The sequence below is a fragment of the Musca autumnalis genome, unplaced genomic scaffold (assembly GCF_047663935.1).
Source record: "Musca autumnalis isolate F117 unplaced genomic scaffold, ASM4766393v1 scaffold_1, whole genome shotgun sequence".
Classification (NCBI taxonomy): Eukaryota; Metazoa; Arthropoda; class Insecta; order Diptera; family Muscidae; genus Musca; species Musca autumnalis.
The window spans coordinates 323,470,240-323,490,766 of record NW_027411644.1 but is presented as its reverse complement, the minus strand read 5'-3'; the positions used below and the strand labels follow the sequence as shown (position 1 = coordinate 323,490,766).

Below are 20,527 nucleotides of genomic sequence, written 5' to 3'. Positions count from 1 at the left end.
ACATCCTATCTTGTCTTTAATAAGTCGACCAACTACTTTTTGCCAAAAACACGACATTTTTATCACAATTATCAGTCATATTTCATAAATTAATACAGAACAAGTGAGCAAAGGCTATAGTCGGGACGGGGCCGACCATGTGATACCCTACACCACTACCCCTGTGCATAAGCTTTTCACTGGTAAACAGTTCCTTTAGGGAATATAAACCGACTACCACCAAAAATAATATGCCTCTTTGTCTCTGGGACCCCCATAAGCAACCAAAATTTCGTGACCATCCAATCAAAAGTACGACCTGTAGCTTGATTGCAAAAAATGGATGAATTGGATGCATTGCCGACTATTGTGGTATCTCCCTTGTTTGACCCCCTTCGCCAACCTGCTTTACACCAATGTAAAGGTAATATTTTCTTCTTCCATTGACAGGCTTTGCCGTAGGAATACCCCTACTAGAAGCCAATATATTCACAAAGAATAAAACTTTGAATTTGTCTCCAAATGAGTTTTTCCCCATTTCGACCCCTAAATATTATCCGGCTATCACCAAAATCAATATGCTTCTTCCTATGTGGGACCCGCATCAACTCCAAAAAAATCGTGACGATCCGATAAAAATTGCGACCTGTAGTGTGATTACAAACAAATCGGAAAATGGGATGCATTACCGACTATTGCGATATATCTGTTGTTTAAGCAGCTACGACAACCTACTTTACATCGTTGTAAAGGTGATATTTTCTACTTTCCTTGCCAGATTTTGCTTTTGATATGCCTCTTAAAGAAACAGAGATATTGGCTTTGAAATAAAACGTTGACCTTTCTCGAAATAAGTGTTTGCCCATTCCGACTCCTGAATATTATCCGACCACCATCAAAATCAATAGGCTTCTTTCTTTTTGGGACCCCCATTAACCCCCAAAATTTCGTGACCATCCGTTCAAAATTGCGACCTGTAGCGTGATTACAAAAAAATCGGAAAAGGGGATGCATTATCGACTATTGCCATATCTTTGCTATTTGACCACCTACGACAACCTACTTTACATCGTTGTAAAGGTAATATTTTCTACATTCTTTTCCTGGTTTTGCTTTTGATATACCTCTTAAAGAAACAGAGATATTGGCTTTGAAATAAAATGTTGACTTTCTCCAAATAAGTGTTTGCCCATTCCGACCCCTAAATATTATCCGAGCATCACCAAAACCAATATGTTTCTTCATCTGTGAGACCCCCATTAACCCTCAAATTTTCGTGACGATCCGATCAAAATTGCGACCTGTAGCGTGATATCCAAAAAAATAGACAAATGGGATGTATTACCGACTATTGCGATATCTCCGTTATTTGGTTACCTACGCCGACCTAGTTTGCATCATTGTAAAAACGGGATCTTCTACTTTCATAGTCAGGCTTTGCTTTTGGAAAATTTTAAACCAAAGCTGTGATATTTGTCAATATAATTAAAATCGCAAAAATGAAAAAATATCACCTTTCTAATGATGTAAAGTACTTTATGCAAATATGAAACAATTGATTGCTATAACGAAGAAAGAGTTACAAATATCGAAATAAATTTTGTTTCGTCCGACCGTCGGTCTGTTGCAATCAGGATACAGCTCGAAATTTTTAAGATAGAGCTTTATAATTTGGTAGAAGTTTCTATTACTCCAAGAATTTTTTGTATTGAAAATGGGCTATATCGGTCCACGTTTTGATATAGGCCACCAAGAACAGTACCTCCCGATATTCAGTAATTTGAATGTTGTGACCACAATTTAAGGTTTTAGCCATAATATATCATTGAAATGGCTGGAATTAGGTATTTAGTATTCTTTGGGGGTATACAACTTTTCACCTGAAATTTGTCGATATAGGTCAAGGTCTTAATATAGCCCCATAGAGCAGTACCTCCAGATTTTCCGTATTTTGAAGGTTGTCACCTGAATATCCCCTCGAAATAGGTGAAATTTGGTATTGAGTCCTCGTGAGGCGAAACATTCACTTCCGGACATATCGAATGTATTTAAGGTCTCTTCAGAATTTTGTGGCCATTTTTGGACATTTGAACTTGCCGACAAAAATGTGGATTAGGAATTAACTGCACTAAGACACAAATGTTGAACTTTGGTAGGGCAGGTACCCTTAGGGAGGACCGATATGGGGCATTTTAGAAGTTAAACTAAATTTCGATAAAATATTAGGAGGTCCAATGTTTGGACCAAATTGGTTGACCCGTTCAAGTGATATTGTCCTAACATTTTAGTGATATTTTTAAATATTGGGGAGAAGTACCGAAAGTTTTGGACCAGTATTGTCCATGAAACTAAGTTTGGATATAATATGACGAAATGTTGGACCAAATCGGTTGAACAGTTCGAGAGTTATCGTGCTCTCCGACCGCCACATATGGAGATATAGGGGTTTTTACACCTTTCGGGCTGTTTTCCCAAAAAATATGGATTTGCCCCTGAAAAAACTTTTACCATGGTAATGGAGGTAGCGAATGCAAATAGCTTCAACAAAAATCAAAGTGATTCCAGAGCAGGTTTTATGAACTTATCCGAAATTTTGTGTGAGAGGTACCAGAAGGAGTAGACAAATATAGTCCTTATTCGAACCTGATCTATATCTGGTAGATATATTAGGATGTGCAAAGTATGGATTACATCGGTCACTCCCTTCAAGAGTTATCGTGCGCAAAATTTTTCCGAACATTTTTGAAGTTTTGTGGGGGAGGTACCTGAAGGAGTGAACCGATATAGCCCATCTTCGAATTTAAACTATGTTTTGATAAAATATTACGAAGGCCAAATTTTGGACCGAATCGACGGATCCGTTCGAGAGTTATCTTGCGCTCCAACCACCACACAAGGTGTCATAGGGGCTTTTTGCACCTTTCCGACCATTCAGGAAGTATGGACTTGCCCCTGATGAAACTTGTACCGTCGTATGGGGGGAAGTGAATACAAGTTGTTGCAACAAAAATCAATGCGATTCGAAAGCATGTCCTAAACTGAACTTATCTGAAATTTTGTGTGTGAGGTACCCGAAGGAGTGGGCCGATTGAGTCCATATTGGAACCTCATCTAAGTCTGGTAGAAATTTCACGATGTGCAAAGTATGGACCAAATCGGTTGTTCTCGTCAAGAGTTATGGTGCCCAAAAATTTTCCAAACATTTTGGAACTTTTGTTTGGGAGGTACCGGAAGGAGTTGCCCGGTATAGCTCATCTTCGAACATAAACTAAGTTTGGACAAAATAATACGAAAGCCAAATTTTGGATGGAATCGGTTGATCCGTTCGAGAGTTATCGTGCGCTCCAGCCAGACAGACAGACGGACATTGCTAAATCGACTCCAAATTGTCTGAAACACATTTCGTCCAAACATACTTGGGGTCTAAAACCATTATTTCGATGAGGCACATTTTGCCCGTATGAAAGTGTATATACCCTTTCTAGCCTAAAGGCTGAGGGTATAAAAAGATTGCAGCAACTCGGCTGCAACCGGAAATATGTCCATCTTTGTAAAATCCAGGTAAATTCTTATTGGTTTGTCCTTCATTTACAGTTTTTCCGGTCGCTTGTATATCCACTCCTAATTAGTGGTGTGGGATTTCTTTGATAGCTTTCCAACATAAGATATGGGATTTTGACGTGGTAAATCACTATCAAATGTGGATTATCCGATAATTAATATGATCTCGTGTATAAGTAAACTACTATTGCTGTCTTATCAATGATTTCCCAAGTAAATTCATGATCCAATGTTTGTTCATAATTCCATAATTATTTGATAGCCCAAAAGAATTTTTGCTGTTCCTTAAATGTATTTCCCAAAAAAAGCATTTTCCCCACAAGGGGGAACTTTTCAACCAAAAAATTTGACTTTGTGTTTCTCGACAAATATCTAATGGCCTGCTTCACTAAGACGATTCGAATCCAAATTCGTTCGAACTACTAACAAACTATCTATTTGCACAAAAATGTTTGACTCAATCGAATTAATTTGTTTACAATAACAGGAGTTTTGTCGTAGTTCGAACGAGTTTTAATTCGTACCGTCTAAGAGAAACAGGCCATAAATTCATCAACAGTTTAGTGAAGATTAGGTAGTCATAAATTCTGTGATGCAATGGGTTATTTAAAGAACGGAAATACTCACACAAAAACTCAAATATTCATAGATTAAATGGATATTCCGGTTTGACACTCGTTACGTAGCGCCAGCGATTTATTTTGGCTAAACCAGGCTTGGTTTGAAAATTACCATTAAGTATGTTGTGTTTTATTTGGGATATTTTATTCACATTTTGGGTTTTAACATCAAAGGAATTTCTCACCACAAATTAGGGCGTGACGATAAATACGACCGGAAAAGGATAAATAATATAATAGTTGATTACCTGGATGTTCTATGGGAAGTATAACAAAATTACCCTTAGAGGCATACCCATGAAATTTCCAAAAAATATACATAAATCCTAAAAAATGTATTTTCAATGGGAGAATTCGAATTGGAAATTTATAATTCCAAAGCGGAACTTCTTTTCTAATTTCGGAAAACTCATTATTATCCCAAGAGTTCAAAAAATGTCTATTAAATTAATACAATGAAGAGCGTTCTATGATTAAGATGTAAATTAAATGACTATTAAATACGGCAAAACTATGCAATTTCTACTTATCAATTAAACAATTCCATCAGGTAAACATTTATTATTCAGTTACAAAGAGAAGTCAAATTCAAATATCCAATTTGTAGAATTTTATTTCCAGATATCTAGAAACCAATACCAAATGTGTTGGTGTTAATTGGTCAAATATCAGAGTTATTGCAAAAAGCGCTAATATTTCATCTTTATTTTAATGACTTAGAATTAGTAGAGAAATTAAGCATCGCTACTAATTCTAAAAAAAAAATAAAATTTCCTGGTGCATTTTCAAAATATTCTAATTCCACTGCGGTATTTTTTCCGAATAATAAAATAGTAAAAATATTGCCTTCACTCGTCTGCAACCGGAAATATTCGCATCTTTGTAAAATCCAGGTAAATTCTTATTGGTTTGTCCTTCACTTATTGTTTTTCCGGTTGTTGAACATCCCGCCCTGATTAGTGGCGTGGGATATCTTTGATAATTTTCCAACACAAGGTATCGGATTTCGACGTGGTAAATTACAAACAAAAGAGGATTCTCCGAAAATTTACAAGGCGCCATGTATAAGTACAGTAATCTTTGTGTCTTATCAATGAATTCCCCAGTAAATTCATGATACAATGCTTGCTCAAAATTCCATAATTATTCGATAGTCCAATAGAATTTTTCTATTCCATAATTATATTTCCCAATAAAAGTAATTCCCCACATGGGGAAACTTTACAACCAAAAAATTGACTTTGTCATTGGCCAACAAATACCTAAGTGCTACCACACACACATTAGGTAGCTATAAATCCCGTGATGCAATGGCCTATTTAAAGAACGGAAATACTCACACAAAATCACAAAAATTCATTGATAAAATGGATTTTCCGCGTTAAAAATCGTTATGTAGCGCCAGGTTTACTATGATGATTAATATTAAGAATGTTTTGTATTTTTGGGATATGTTTTCTTTTGGGTTTTAACACCAATGGGAATCCTCAGCACAAATTATGGCGTGATAAACAAAACCGGAAACTCATTAATAATCTACAATTTAACCATTAATTACCTGGATTTTGCATGGGAAGTATAACATAATTACCCGCAGTAGCATACCAACGATATTTCCAATAAAAATCTTTTTTTAGATCGGAGAATTCGAAGTGGAAATTTATAATTCCGAAGCGGATCTTCAATTTTAGTTTGGGAAAAACTTTCATTTTCGAAAGGGCCTAATAAAATAGCTTAACTAAAATTAGTCAATGAGAAGTTAAAGAAAATCGTGTGCGATAAAACTAAGGAAATCAAGTTCGGTCAACTTATACCTACAGATTGAAATTTTTATCGGATTTTATTGGGGACACAGACACATTTCAATTATTTAAGAGGCTACAACAAAATACATACACATTTGGAACAATATCGTGGTCACCTACAGACCTCGCCGACCTGGATAGAACAGTCAGAAGAACCTTAACAAAGTACAACCAAGACCACCCTAAATCATGCATGGAAAGACTCCCAGAACCGGAGTGTTTTTCGCCCAATTTCATTTATTCGAAGCACCAAGCACAAAATTAGACAGACAATTTGGTGAAATTTGACAAATTTGATGGGATTTCGACTAGAAAGAACTTCGCCAAATTAGAATTGGGTATCATATACATAGTATCTTTCCAAGTCATTTTTTAAACGCTATATATGCAAAACTGATGACCATATCCGTTTGAGCATTAGTTATGGGAGATTATGGGGTCGTGTCTCCGACCCTAAGTACATATTTGGAGCTAAAATATCCAACCACGCCAACGTTATATGTTCAAAACTGATGATCACGCCCATTGTTTTAAATACATTATACTTCCAAAATGATTTAAAATCCCTACTATTGTAAAACTTATGAACGCATCGGTATGCAAAGTAATTTGCAAGGTAACGGTGATTGCACACCCAATAAAATGTTCTTATTTGGATCCCGACCACGGCCAACTTTTAAATATGTTATATTTCGAAACTAATAAACCTATAATAATAAATCCGACTAGCCGATAGTCTTAGATACATATATAATTGTCCCAGACGGGACAAGGAAGACTTCTCTCATATTCATATTAGCTCAATGATATTGATACAGGTAATTTGTGTTTGAATTGCTGGCTATATAGCATTTTCCGGTTTTGGTTAAGATGCGTAAATTTGTGGCAGGGACTTCCTATTGATATTAAAAACCAAAACGAGGAAATAATATCTTTAATGGTAATCTACAAACTAAGCCTGCTTTACAAAAATCGCTAGGCTGCGTTACTTTTATCAAATTGGAAACTCCGTTCTATCAATGAAAATATGAGTTTCTGTGTGAGTATTTCTTTTCCTGTTTAGGTTTTTTTATAACCCATTACATCATAGCATTTATTACTACCTAATCTTCCGAAAACTCCTTTGTTGCATTAAGGTGTTTCTTGACCAATGACAAAGTCGTTATAAAGTTCCCCCATGTGGGGAAAATGTTTCTATTAGGAAATACAAGTAAGGAATAGCAAAAATTCTGTTGGGCTATCCAATGAAGTTTAACATTGGATAATTAGAACATTACTTATACATTTTCGGACATCTTATACATTTTCGGATAATCCGCTTCTGTTTGTGATTTACCATGTTAAAATCCGATATCCTATGTTGGAAACTCATCAAAGAAATTCCGCGTCACTAATTAGGGCGGGGTGTTACAAACAACCGCAAAAACAATAAGTGAAGGACAAACCAATAAGAATTTACCTGGATTTTACAAAGATGCGAATATTTCCGGTTCTAAATTTTGACAATTCCACTGTGGAATTTTAAATTGTAATAACTATCGCGATTTATTTAAAAAGCGCTCCGGCGATTTTTTTGTTTTTTGATTTTTCTCATCTATGAACATTGTAGTTTCAGAATTCGCAAAAATGTCCCAGGTGTAAGCACCTTCCATTTAAATTTGATTCAAGAGCACCGTGGATAGCTTAGTGCATTTTGCAATAGCACTGATAATTTACCATCAATGCCAACACAGATATCGGCATTGGAAATACAATTACACAAATTAGAAAATAGGATATTTCAGCGTATTGGTATATATCTCAAGTATTTGATCACTTTGGTAACACAATTTGGGATCAATTTAAACCTCAGAATGTCAGAATGTCAGCTGGGATATTCGTTATTAAAATTAAAATCTCAGAAATTGAAAATTGGGTTGGATTAGCGACTGCAGCTACATATATCTCCGTTGTTTGACGCCATACACCAACCTACTTTACATCGTTGTCAAAATGATATTTTCGCATTTTTACACCTATTTTCTCAGGACGTATGGACTTGCCCCTGACAAAACTTGCACCGTCGTAATAGCAGCGTATAAAAGTTGATGCAACAAACATCAACGTGATTCGAGAGATTCGTGTGAGAGGTACACGAAGGAGTTGACATATATAGCCGATTTCCGAACCTGATTTATGTTTCGTAGAAATATAACGATGTGCAAAGTATGAGCCAAATCGGTCACTACCTTCGAGAGTTATTGTGTGCAGCGTTTTAGTGATAAGCACCAGGGACGTACGCAGGATTTCATTTCGGGGGGGGCCCAACTTGACCAAAAATCATGAAAAGTTCAAATGTTGTGTAGCGTTACGTAAAGCTATTTTAAGGGGTTATGGCCACTTTTAAGCATGAGAAAAGCCATTTTTGTGCATTTTTTATAAAAATTACCTTCTATTTTTTTTGTTTTTGAAATGTCTTACATTCAAATGCCCGCTTAAAAGCACTGTTTTTACTAAAGCAGTTTGCGGTACCCACTGTAGTTTGAACAAGTAAAAAAGTATCAGTCGGCTTTGCCGACAGAGATATACCCTCAGCCTGTGTATATTGAAACAATTTTTTTTCCAAAATACGTATGTATTTAGGGGGTTTTAAAAATGTTGTTTAAACAGACAAAAATGTTGATTAGGATTAAAGATCAAAAGTTTTGCGGAGGAGATATTAAAAGGAATGGATCGATTTTTGTCCGTTGGACTGGAAAATTGGGCACATATACTATTCTATATTTTATATGAAATAATGGTACAAAGTATATAAATTCAATAGAAAGAATTCATGATATTTAGTCCTAATTTACATTAGGCGAGTTTACTTGCGGCAAGTCTCAGTTTGTAGGAGAGACACGTAAGGGGTATGGAAGTGGAAAAAAATGCTCGTACCGGCAATTCCTTCTATATTTTTCGTTTTTGACATTATTTTCATTGTTTTGAAAACAAAACTTGCAGAAACAGAATTGCCTGTATAAACGCAAGAGGCAAGTTTAAAAGAGAACGAGAAAAATTGCCGCAAGAAAAATCGTTTAATGTAAATTGGGACTAAGGATACAATTTTAAATATTTACAGAGTAGGATATTTAGAATTGAAAATAGACAATATCGGGCCACGTTCGGTAATGTCGCCATGTAAAATTTATTGAAGTATATTGAAGTTTTTAATAATACAGGTCCACGTTATGGTTTATCGCAGAATTTTACAACAACAAAGAATTGCCGATGATCTTAGCCTAATTTTTAAGAATATCGGCTGTCGTTGTCGTTGATATGTTTCCAAATGAAAACATTAAGAAAAATTTAACAGTTTTGGAGATACGGTGCGAAATGTATACAAATTATGGAATTTTTAGATATATTATAAAATTAATTTTTTTTATTTCTCCAAATATTTTATTTTGGCCCTTATCTACAAATTTGCTGCAAAGGTCAGAAGAAGATTTGCATTGGTTTCAGAGATATAGCCCCGAGTTGTTTAAAAAGTCGATATTTAATAATGTTTAAATGGGGCCATAAGCCAAGCTGTATCTGACTCAACAATACGGAACTAGGGCTTTTGTACTTTGGGTCTGTACTTTCAAAAAATCCTCACTTCAAATTAATTGCACAAGATTACCTTAAAAATGTTGCACAGTGTTATTTACCGAAAGAGATAGATTCTGATACCAGGATTATTTTTACTTTTAATATTATGTTACAAAAGAAGCGTTATAATTTGGTTTCTTAATTGTACGGTTAGAAGTTTTTGGACTCGATGACAAACACTTTGATGGACTTAGTTCTATATAGTTTTGACAAATAACAATCGATCCTTATTGAACCCCACATAATTATTCACTAATAATTAATTGAGAGACACTCCTCTCGATAGTTACGGCGCCAATAAGTTTTTAGTTGGCCACCGTAGTGTTTAGAGCTTTGTTAGGAAGCATAAACTTGTCCACGAAAAGTAGGATATCGCTGTAAACAAGACTACAAAATGTTGTTGTCCAAATATATTCTCTTGAACCTTGATGTACTTTTGGAAGTAATCTTGCGAACCATATTAGGTTGGATTTTAGACCGAATCGGTTAGTCCCTTCGACCATTTTAGTGAACAGTTTTGAACATTTATGGCGGAGGTACCGATATGACTTGAATTTAATTTGGACAAAACATTACGAGATCCATAACTTGGACCGAGAGTTATCATGAGTTCCAACCTGCCAGACAAACAGAGATACAGACGGACGGACGGTGGTAAGTACTTCCATCTTTGCTGAAACGAATATCGTCCAAACATATGTGAAGTCTTAAATCATTATTTTGATGAAATCTATACAATCCTAGTGTATATAATCTCGTAATCTAAAGTCTGAGGTTACAATTATACTTCGGTAATGATAAGTAAAAATCAAGTGACGCACAAAAATTCATTTGTCTTCATTATTTTATCATACTGTTTAGCAGCAAATTTGTCTAAAACAGAATAACAAAATTTTGGCGATGATAGTAAAACAAATTTCTAATTGGCTTTCAATATGTAGTCCACGAAGGACCGACCCTTCATACATTTTATTCAATAGATTTTTTATATACATATTTCCATTCCCATAATACTGAACTCGTCATTTTTGTTATAACCGGATGAGTTTTAAGCCTCGAGAGCTCTATACAGTTCGAATAAATAATAGACATGGGGTATATTCATTAAGGAATTAGCTATAGTGGTATGATATGACATGAAGAAGTAATTCCGATTTTATTGGAAGTTTCTCTCAAAAACAGCTTACAAACAAAAATTTTTAAAATATTTTCTTACAAAACTTTTTATTGATGTACATTTTCTGTTCAGAAACTTAAGAAAATATAAGTTTTAATTCGAAATCTTCAAATATACAAACATTTTTATGAGAAAAAATACAATAACTAGTTACAGTAGCTTAAAAAATTTTGTTCGACCAAACCATTTCGGGGGGGGCCCGGGCCCCCCGTGCCCCCCCCTGCGTACGTCCCTGATAAGCACTACACTTGATGCCATAGGTGCTATTTTCTGAAGAAGTATGGTCTTGCCCCTGATAAAACTTGTACTGCCGTTTCAAGTTTTTTACAACAGATTCTAAGTCGGTTACTACATTTAAGATTTATCGTTCTCACAATGTTTCCGAACATTTTTGAACTTCTGTGGGGGAGGTACCTGAAGGAGTGGGCCGATATCATCCAGCTTCGAACTTAAACTAGGTTTGGACAAAATATTACGAAGGCTAAAATTTGGATCAAATCGGTTCATCCGTGCGAGAGATACCGTGCGCACCAGCCAGTCAGACAGACGGACGGGCATTGCTAAATCGACTTAAACTTATCTGAAACAGATTTCGTACAAACTTAATTGGGGTTAGACCCCATTATTTCGACGAGACACATTTTGCCCGTATTTTGCCCGTGTATATATATACCCTCGTTAGCATAAATGCTGAGGGTATAAAAAATTCAAAGTGATCCGAGAGGAGCTTTTAAACTTAACATTTACCGAATTTTGTGTGGGAGGTACCCGAAGGAGTGGACCGATATACACCATATTCGAACGCGATCTAAAAGGTAGTAAAGGAGGCTGCAAGAACAACCTTCTGCAAAAGAATTCAAAATGATCCGAGAGGAGTTCACTTCATTTTTCCCGAAATTTGGGTGGGACGTACTCGAAGGAGTAGACCGATACCATATTCGAACCCGGTCAATATCTTGAAGGAATAATACAATGTGCAAAGTTTGGACCAATTTTGAACTTTTGTAGGGGTGTTATCCGAAGAAGTGGGCAGGCATGGCCCATCTTCGAACTTAAACTAAGTTTGGGTAAAATATTCCAAAGTGCAAAATTTGGTTCGAAACGGTTGAATCGTTCGAGAGTTATCGTGAGCACCAACCAGCCAGACAGATTGACGGGCGGACAGGGCTTAATCGACTTCAAATTGTCTGAAACGAATTTCATACACACATAATTGGGGTCTAAACCCATTATTACGACGAGGCACACTATTGGTCATATCAAAGTGTATATACCCTCGTTAGCCTAAGGGTTGAGGGTATAAAAAGTCTCGATATTTTTATCGACGTGTTCATACGTCAACAAAGCCACATCATTCGGATAATTCTTTCAAATACAAAATTCTTGTGGAGAATGCATATCGGTTAGGGTGGGGCGATTTGTGTGGAAGGAAAAAAACCTTAATGAGCCCTTCTCGTTTCTGATTCCTGGGATTGAACTGAGCAAAAAAGTCCACTGGAACATATATCTAACGTGAAAATCGAGCCTCCCGATTTTGACTTTAAGTTTTTTATTGACGTTTTTTGGAAATTTTGGCATATAACAGCCAAACCATTGAGATTTTCGATTCAACACAAAGACAAAAATTGTAGCCAAGACAGTAATTGAAAACTATCTAATACATCGCAAAAGTATTGGAACGCTTTTTCAGGCAGTTTTGGCCTTAAGAATGTGCAAACTTTTCGAAAAATGTCGGTAAATGACATTGTGCTACAAAATTTGACCAGAAAATTATTCAAGCGTTCTGATGCAAAATTCTATCGTGTAGGGATCCATGGACAAAATGCCTTTATTTCGATTGGGTAACTCCGTTTTATTTTTTTATAACACTAAAAGTAGTGAAAATCTGGGTTTCTTACATTTTCAAATTTAAACGGACATATCTTCTTTTTTCACAACGGATTTCTAGTGATCCTTCCTCCTTTTAAAGGGGTGAATAATATCTTTAGAACAAGTTATTATTTGTTTAAATCGGTTAACAAATGACAAACCAAGATTAAAAACATCTTAAAAATGAATGATTTCCCTCCCAACACGATCCACGAACTAATCAAACATGTAACAAACACAAGAAATGAGAGCAAAGACCAAAAAGAAGCCAAAATATATAAGAGAATCACTTATGTGCCTGGTTTTTCAGAGAGATTTTCTCACTCAAACCTATACAACAACAAACAATACCAATTAGCCTTAAAAAGCCACAACACAAACAATAATTTCTTTAGCCGGACCAAAACGAAGGTTCCAAAGGACGAAAAATCAAACGTGGTATATAAAATAAAATGCAACGGGGACTCGTCCAACATATGCCCTCAGGTATATGTTGGCACAACAAAAAATAAGCTGAAGACTAGAATAAGTGGTCACAAGTCGGACCAGAAGAATAAAGGCAAACCACCAGAACAAAAACTGCCCTTGCAGCACACTGTGCAACCACAGGACACACGCCTAATTTTAAAGACGTTGAAATATTAGCACAGGAAAGAAACTATAAACGACGATATATGCTAGAGATGCTTCACATCATAAATGTGCCAGTGGAAAATCGTATAAACTACAAAATGGATACGGAACACTGTGCACAAATTTATAGGAATGCAATAGAGAAACATAAAAAAGCTTTAGTTTAGTTGTAAAATACTCGTGCATAATACAAGATGTGCATATTTGACAGTCACTAAGAAAACAAAATGTAATTATTGTTAAAAATATTTTTGTTTAATATTTATAAAATAATTGTTAATTGTTTCTTTTAAAGTCAATTTCCCTGATGATGACCTTCGGAGAGGGTCGAAATATTGGAATAATAAAACCAAAATCTTATTGTTTTTCTTTCTGACCTAAAGCCAAACAAAATCAAAAGTTAATAAAGTCCAAAGGTCAACAATAATTCAACCAAAAAAAACTGTCGATAAAACTTTGTCTTTTTCATTATCTGTTATTCTTGGCATGAAAATTTAGAACACCAATTATATTAATAATTAATTTTATTTTATTCATTAACAAAAACAAAATATGTTTAAATCGTAGTTTTTTATTTCAGAATGTCTCTCTCGACCGGCGAGTGCTAGCCCAATATTGAATACTCCATTTTCTACTCAGTAGCAATAGTAATGTTTTTCTGCAATCACACACAAATCACATTGGAGTTGAAAGTTCCATGTCAGTTTGCAATTGCAGCGGGATTCGGTCAAGACATTCCTCTCTTCAACGGTATAACCACATTCGCCACAAAGATGACGACACCGCCCTTGATCCTCCTCCAAGAGATCTCCATCTTTGGACACAGTTGCGCAAAGACGTCCAACCATACCATCCCAATTCGGCACAGCTTCCAATTCACAATAGTTGGGTGAATCTCTCATAAATACCAATGCATCCAGGGGAATATTGTTCCACAAGATGCGAGAATTGATAATCGTGTTTTCCAATAGTATACCCTCATCATACATCTGGCGAATGTCATCGGCAATCTCTTCAAATGGTTTTAAAACATGACGGCAAATTTCTTTCACGCATTTACCACCACCACCTGGAGCCGTTACAGCGCAGACGCATTGCTTGGCAAGAGACTTCTTCATTAGATTTGCGATGGCTTTGTAGTTGTGAGTAAAAATCTTGCCATAGAAATCACTGGGGAAATTAGTGTCAATGTGTCGTCTCAATAGCTTCTCGGCTGCTTGGGGATTATCAGAACACTGAGATGTGTAGGGATTATTAGAGCAGGAGCCGCAATCTGCTGTTACGCCATTGGAGCAGTTCTTGCTGATGGTATAAATAAGAGCGGCAGTTGAAATAGCTTCAACATAGGCACTTTCACGATCCAACTCCTCTGGTTTAGATGCACGTCTTAGTATAAAATCTGATGTGGGACAATTCCAACGTTCCCATTTAAATGATCGCTGACAATTCTCCATAGCCATGTCCATGCTTGAACTCATGATGTTGTCCAGAGAAAAGGCAGCTTGCTGTTGAGCGTAAATTTTATTGGCGTAGATCCTTTGAGCGGCTAGGAAATTTATTTTATGTAACAGTGATGCGTGACATATCTCTATAACAATCATCACTATAAACATTTTCACCAGTAAATTATTTATGTTCAACATTGTCACAAAATGTTGTTAATGTTTGTTGTTAGTTATTTGAGGTGAGTCTGTTGAATGATGGTCACTTCTTAAAATGTCATAGTATTTATAGTAAACAGGTAGAAAAAAATCTGTTTATCATTTCCAATAAGACCACGGAAAGTAACCGGAAATTTTGACCACAATTTGTGGGTTAAGGGAAGTGATAAAAGAACAACATAAATCCAGGTACATAGTGTTACAGATTTTTCCATAGCGTTAAGTCATGACGTTTCCGTTGTGGTTAAGTAAAATGTGGGGATAATCCTTGTTTTGTTTACGGATTTTCTGACAAAATACTTGATGTAATAGGGAAAATGAAATGCATAGAATGTTTTGATTTTGAGTTTAAAATTGAGTTATAAAAACCGAGTAAAATCGGTATTTTTTCAATTTTCACAATTAATATTTGTAATAATATTTACATGGCTAAGAAAGGAATTACAACCCGAACATATCAATCGACTTTGAATGTTTTTTGTCTTGAATGTGCATATAAATTGAATTTAAGGTTTTTTTCACTTAGTAAGTTATTTTGTACTTTTGTTTTCCCAAATCAGAATTACATTTTACACTTTGGGAATTGTAAGTTCCCACTGCAATTACTTATTTTGGATATGTGTAAGCCAGGTAATTTATAATTGAGTTGTGGATTATTTATTATTTTCCGGTTAATATTCCAAACATAATACAGAAATCCTTAAGGGTAATTCTCAAACAATGCACAGTTTTACCGTGAAGGATTTTCGTATTATTTTGGAATATTATTCTTTTTTCTGGTTTTTAACATCACGACCAAGAGATTTGATTGCTACCTATTTGGCTTTGTTGTATTTTCGCAAAACGCCAATGTTGGTTTTTATATCAAGTTTCCCAGTGTGCGGAAAATACTTTTTTTGGGAAATACATTTTCAATGGTAACAATTCTAATCCAATAGTAATAATTTTGATAGACATATAATCCGAAATATTGTTTTGAAAAGTTTAATCGATTACACTGTGAACCGAAATTTTGGGGGGTGCAAAATTCCTTTTTGGTATGGAAGCCCTTGATGAGTACATACAGAACCCCAAAGGGTAGATCCGCCGTGAGTCGAACTTTTGAGTTATGAAACTTTGAGTTATGAATTTTTCACTGGAGACCCTATAAGCCATCAGAAATTAGCGTTATATCTTTGTTCGCTGTTGATTTGGCTTATTTTTGATATGACATGTCTGCAGTCAAATCTTATGAGGATCTTTTTTGTAGAACATTTCGACCTTCTAACTCGCTTCCTTCCATGTCCTTTTCGTCCTTTATTTCAAGAACCGATATAAAAGTACCACAAGATAACGTTTTTTAGCTTCGAAATGTTCTGCAAAAATGTTGCTTAGAAAATTTTAGGTACGGCTCTCATTGACAACTAATCGATATTATCGCGTTTTCATGGTCCTTTTTGCATTTACCCAGTTTTTGTTCAGAAAAAAAACTATATTTTGTTTTTCTGTATGTTCTTTTTTGTTGGTTGTTGGAATATACAAAAACACAAAACATAATTTTTTCGAAACAAAAACAGGGTAAATACAAAAAGGAAATTTTTTCATCGATTGGAAAATAACACTATGCAACACTGAAAATGCAAACAACTTCTAGTATGCATTTTTTGAAAGTACATATTTAGACTACAACAAGTGAGCAAAGGCTATAGTCGGGACGGGGCCGACCATGTGATACCCCACTACCCCTGTGCATAAGCTTTTCACTGGTAAACATTTCATTTAGGGAATATAAACGGACTACCACCAAAAATAATATGCCTCTTTGTCTCTGGGACCCCCCATAAACAACTAAAATTTCGTGACCATCCAATCAAAATTACGACCTGTAGCTTGATTGCAAAAAATTGAAGAATTGGATGCATTACCGACTATTGTGGTATCTTCCTTGTTTGACCACCTTCGTTAACCTGCTTTACACCGATGTAAAGGTAATATTTTCTTCTTCCATTCACAGGCTTTGCCGTTGGAATACCCCTACTAGAAGCCAATATATTCACAAAGAATAAAACTTTGAATTTGTCCCCAAATGAGTTTTTCCCCATTCCGACCACTAAATATTATCCGACTATCACCAAAATCGATAGGCTTCTTCATATGTGGGACCCGCATCAACTCCCAAAAAATTCGTGACGATCCGATCAAAATTGCGACCTGTAGCGTGATTACAAACAAATCGGGAAATGGGATGCAGTACCGACTATTGCGATATCTCTGTTGTTTGAGCAGCTACGACAACCTCCTTTACATCGTTGTAAAGGTGATATTTTCTACTTTCCTTGCCCAGTTTTGCTTTTGACATACCTCTTAAAGAAACAGAGATATTGGCTTTGAAATAAAACGTAGACCTTTTCTCCAAATAAGTTTTTGCCCATTCCGACCCCTGAATATTATCCGACCATCATTAAAATCAGTAGGCTTCTTCCTCTGTGGGACCCCCATTAACCCCTAGAATTTCGTTACGATCCAAATTGCGACCTCTGGCGTGATTACAAAAAAATCGGAAAATGGGATGCATTATCGACTATTGCCATATCTCTGCTATTTGATCACCTATGACAACCTAATTTACTTCGTTGTAAAGGTGATATTCTTTACTTTCCTTGCCAGATTTTGCTTTTTATATACCTCTTAAAGAAACAGAGATATTGGTTTTGAAATAAAACGTTGACCTTTCTCGAAATAAGTGTTTGCCCATTCCGACCCCTGTGTATTAGCCGACCATCATCAAAATCAATAGGCTTCTTTCTTTTTGGGACCCCCATTAACCCCCAAAATTTCGTGACCATCCGATCAAAATTGCGACCTGTAGCGTGATTACAAAAAAATCGGAAAATTGGATGCATTCTCGACTATTGCCATAACATTGCTTTTTGACCACCTACGACAACCTACTTTACATCGTTGTAAAGGTGATATTTTCTACTTTCCTTTCCAGGTTTTGCTTTTGATATACCTCTTAAAGAAACAGAGATATTGGCTTTGAAATAAAATGTTGACTTTTCTCCAAATAAGTGTTTGCCCATTCCGATCCCTAAATATTATCCGACCGTCACCAAAATCAATATGCTTCTTCATCTGTGAGACCCCCATTAACCCTCAAATTTTCGTGACGATCCGATCAAAATTGCGATCTGTAGCGTGATTTCCAAAAAATAGAAAAATGGGATGTATTACCGACTATTGCGATATCTCCGTTATTTGGTTACCTACGCCGACCTAGTTTGCATCATTGTAAAGACGGGATCTTCTACTTTCATAGTCAGGCTTTGCTTTTGGAAAGTTTTCAACCAAAGCTGTGATATTTGTCAATATAATTAAAATCGCAAAAATGAAAATTGGGGTTTTATTTGCTACTATTGCGATATCTTCGTTGTTTAATCACCTACGAGCACCTACTTTACATCATTAGAAAGGCGATATTTTCTGCTTTTATTGTCAGGTTTTGCTTTTGGTGTACCCCATATAGAAGCTGAGATATTGGCTTTGGAAAAAAACGTTGTCTTTTTATCCACCTAAGTTTTTTACCGTTTCCGACCCCTAAATATTATCCTATCACCACCAAAATCAATAGGCTTCTTCCCCTCCGAGATCCCCATCAACATTCAAAATTTCGTGACGATCCGATCATAATTGCGACCTGTAGCGTGATTACAAGGTTTAGATGGACAGACGGACGGACAGACACACATACCCAGATCGACTCAGCTCGTCGAGACATTTATTATACCCTCAGCCTTTAGGCTAAAGAGGGTATTTACACTTTGATACGACCAAAAATGTGCCTCATCGAAATAATGGTTTTAGACCCCAAGTATGTTTGTACGATATCCGTTTCAGACAATTTTGAGTAGATCTAGCAATGTCCGTCCGTCTGTCTGTCTGTCCGTCTGTCTGTCTGGCTGGTGCGCACAATAACTCTCGAACGGATCAATCGATTCGGTTAAAATTTTGGGTATCGAAATATTTTGTCTAGATTCGATTTATGTTTGAAGATGGGCCATATAGGTCCACTCCTTCAGGTACCTCCCCCACAAATGTTCAAAAATTTTCGCAAAACTTGTGCGCACGATAACTCTTGCAGGGAATAACCGATTTGGTCCATACTTTGCACATCGTGTAATTTCTACCAAACGTAGATGAGGTTCCAATATGGACTCAATCGGTTCACTCCTTCGGGTACCTCCCACACAAAATTTCGGAAAAGTTCAGTTTAGGACCTGGTCTCGAATCGCTTTGATTTTTGTTTACGCAAGTTGTATTCGCTGTCCTCTATACGACGCTGTAAGTTTCATTAGGGGCAAGTCCATACTTCCTGAGAAAATAGCCTGAAAGTTACAAAAAACCCTATAATACCGTGTGTAGAGGTTGGAGCGCAAGATAACTCTCGAACGGATCTGCCGATTCGGTCCAAAATTTGGCTTTCGTAATATTTTGCCCAAACTTAGTTCAAGTTCAAAGATGGATTATATCGGTCCACTCCTTCCGGTACCTCCCCCACAAAAGTTCGAAAATGTTCGGAAAATTTGTGAGTACGATAACTCTTGAAGGAAGTAACCGATTTGGTCCATACTGTGCATATTATGAAATTTCTACCAGACTTAGATGAGGTTACAATATGGAGTCAATCGGTAAACTCCTTCGAGTACCTCCCACACAAAATTTCGGAAAAGTTCAGTTTAGGACCTGCTCTCGAATCGCCTTTTGTTTTAACATCTTGTATTCACTGTCCCCTATACGAAGGTACACGTTTTCTCAGGGGCAAGTCCATACTTCCTGAAAAAATAGCCCGAAGGGTGTAAAACCCCCCTATTGCACCCCCATTGTCTATGTCGGTGCATTCCTTTAAGTATCTTTTCCGCAAAATTTTTGAACTTTAATCCTAATCAACATTTTTGTGGGTTCATAGGACCAACATTTTGAAACTCCCTAAATACATAAGTTTTTTGTGAAAAAAGTGTTTCAATTTGCACAGGCTGAGGGTATATCTCTGTCGGCAAAGTCGACTGATACTTTTTTACTTGTTTTGGTATATATAAGTATGGGTCTACGACCATTATTTCGATGCGTTAAAAACTTTTTGGCCAAAACCAACTTATAATACCCTCCCCACATAGTGGTGTAGGGTATAAAAACCCTAGTAAAGTTTCGTACTGTCAGATCCAGTTCGGATTTTAAGGCCTCACCTAAACCGGGCTAAATATACACTTTTTTTTTGCATTTATTAGGCTTTTATCTCACAAACGAATAGGAATTTGGCCTTGCTGTCTTTAGCAATATTGTAGCCCTATACTAGTAGAACTTATCTTTTGAAGAAACCATATAAGAAAAACTCCATCTAGGGCATCAAAATCTATAAAATATAGAAAATTTTACATAATTGCTGAAATTCTGGTCAGTATGGGCTAAACTATTGGGAATTGAACCAAGTAACCTTTTGCAAAAATCTTCCAAATACAGTTCTCAACAACTCTTTAGAACATTCTGAAACTCTAAAATGCTTACTTCATGTTGTTTCAGCAGTATTTCGCATCATATCTTTTACAACACGTATTTCAAACACAGTTCACACCA

General features: G+C 36.1%; 2 protein-coding genes across 2 annotated transcripts in view; both read right to left on the bottom strand.

Annotated features, from left to right (window-relative positions):
• Window positions 1-20,527, bottom strand: part of LOC141390089 (uncharacterized) — a 175,209-nt gene that overhangs the window by 77,061 nt on the left and 77,621 nt on the right. The gene's annotated exons all lie outside the window — the stretch shown is intronic.
• Window positions 13,892-14,857, bottom strand: wntD (wnt inhibitor of Dorsal). The gene has a single exon (XM_073966906.1). It carries the CDS (start codon window positions 14,855-14,857, stop codon window positions 13,892-13,894), a length of 966 nt encoding a protein of 321 aa, XP_073823007.1.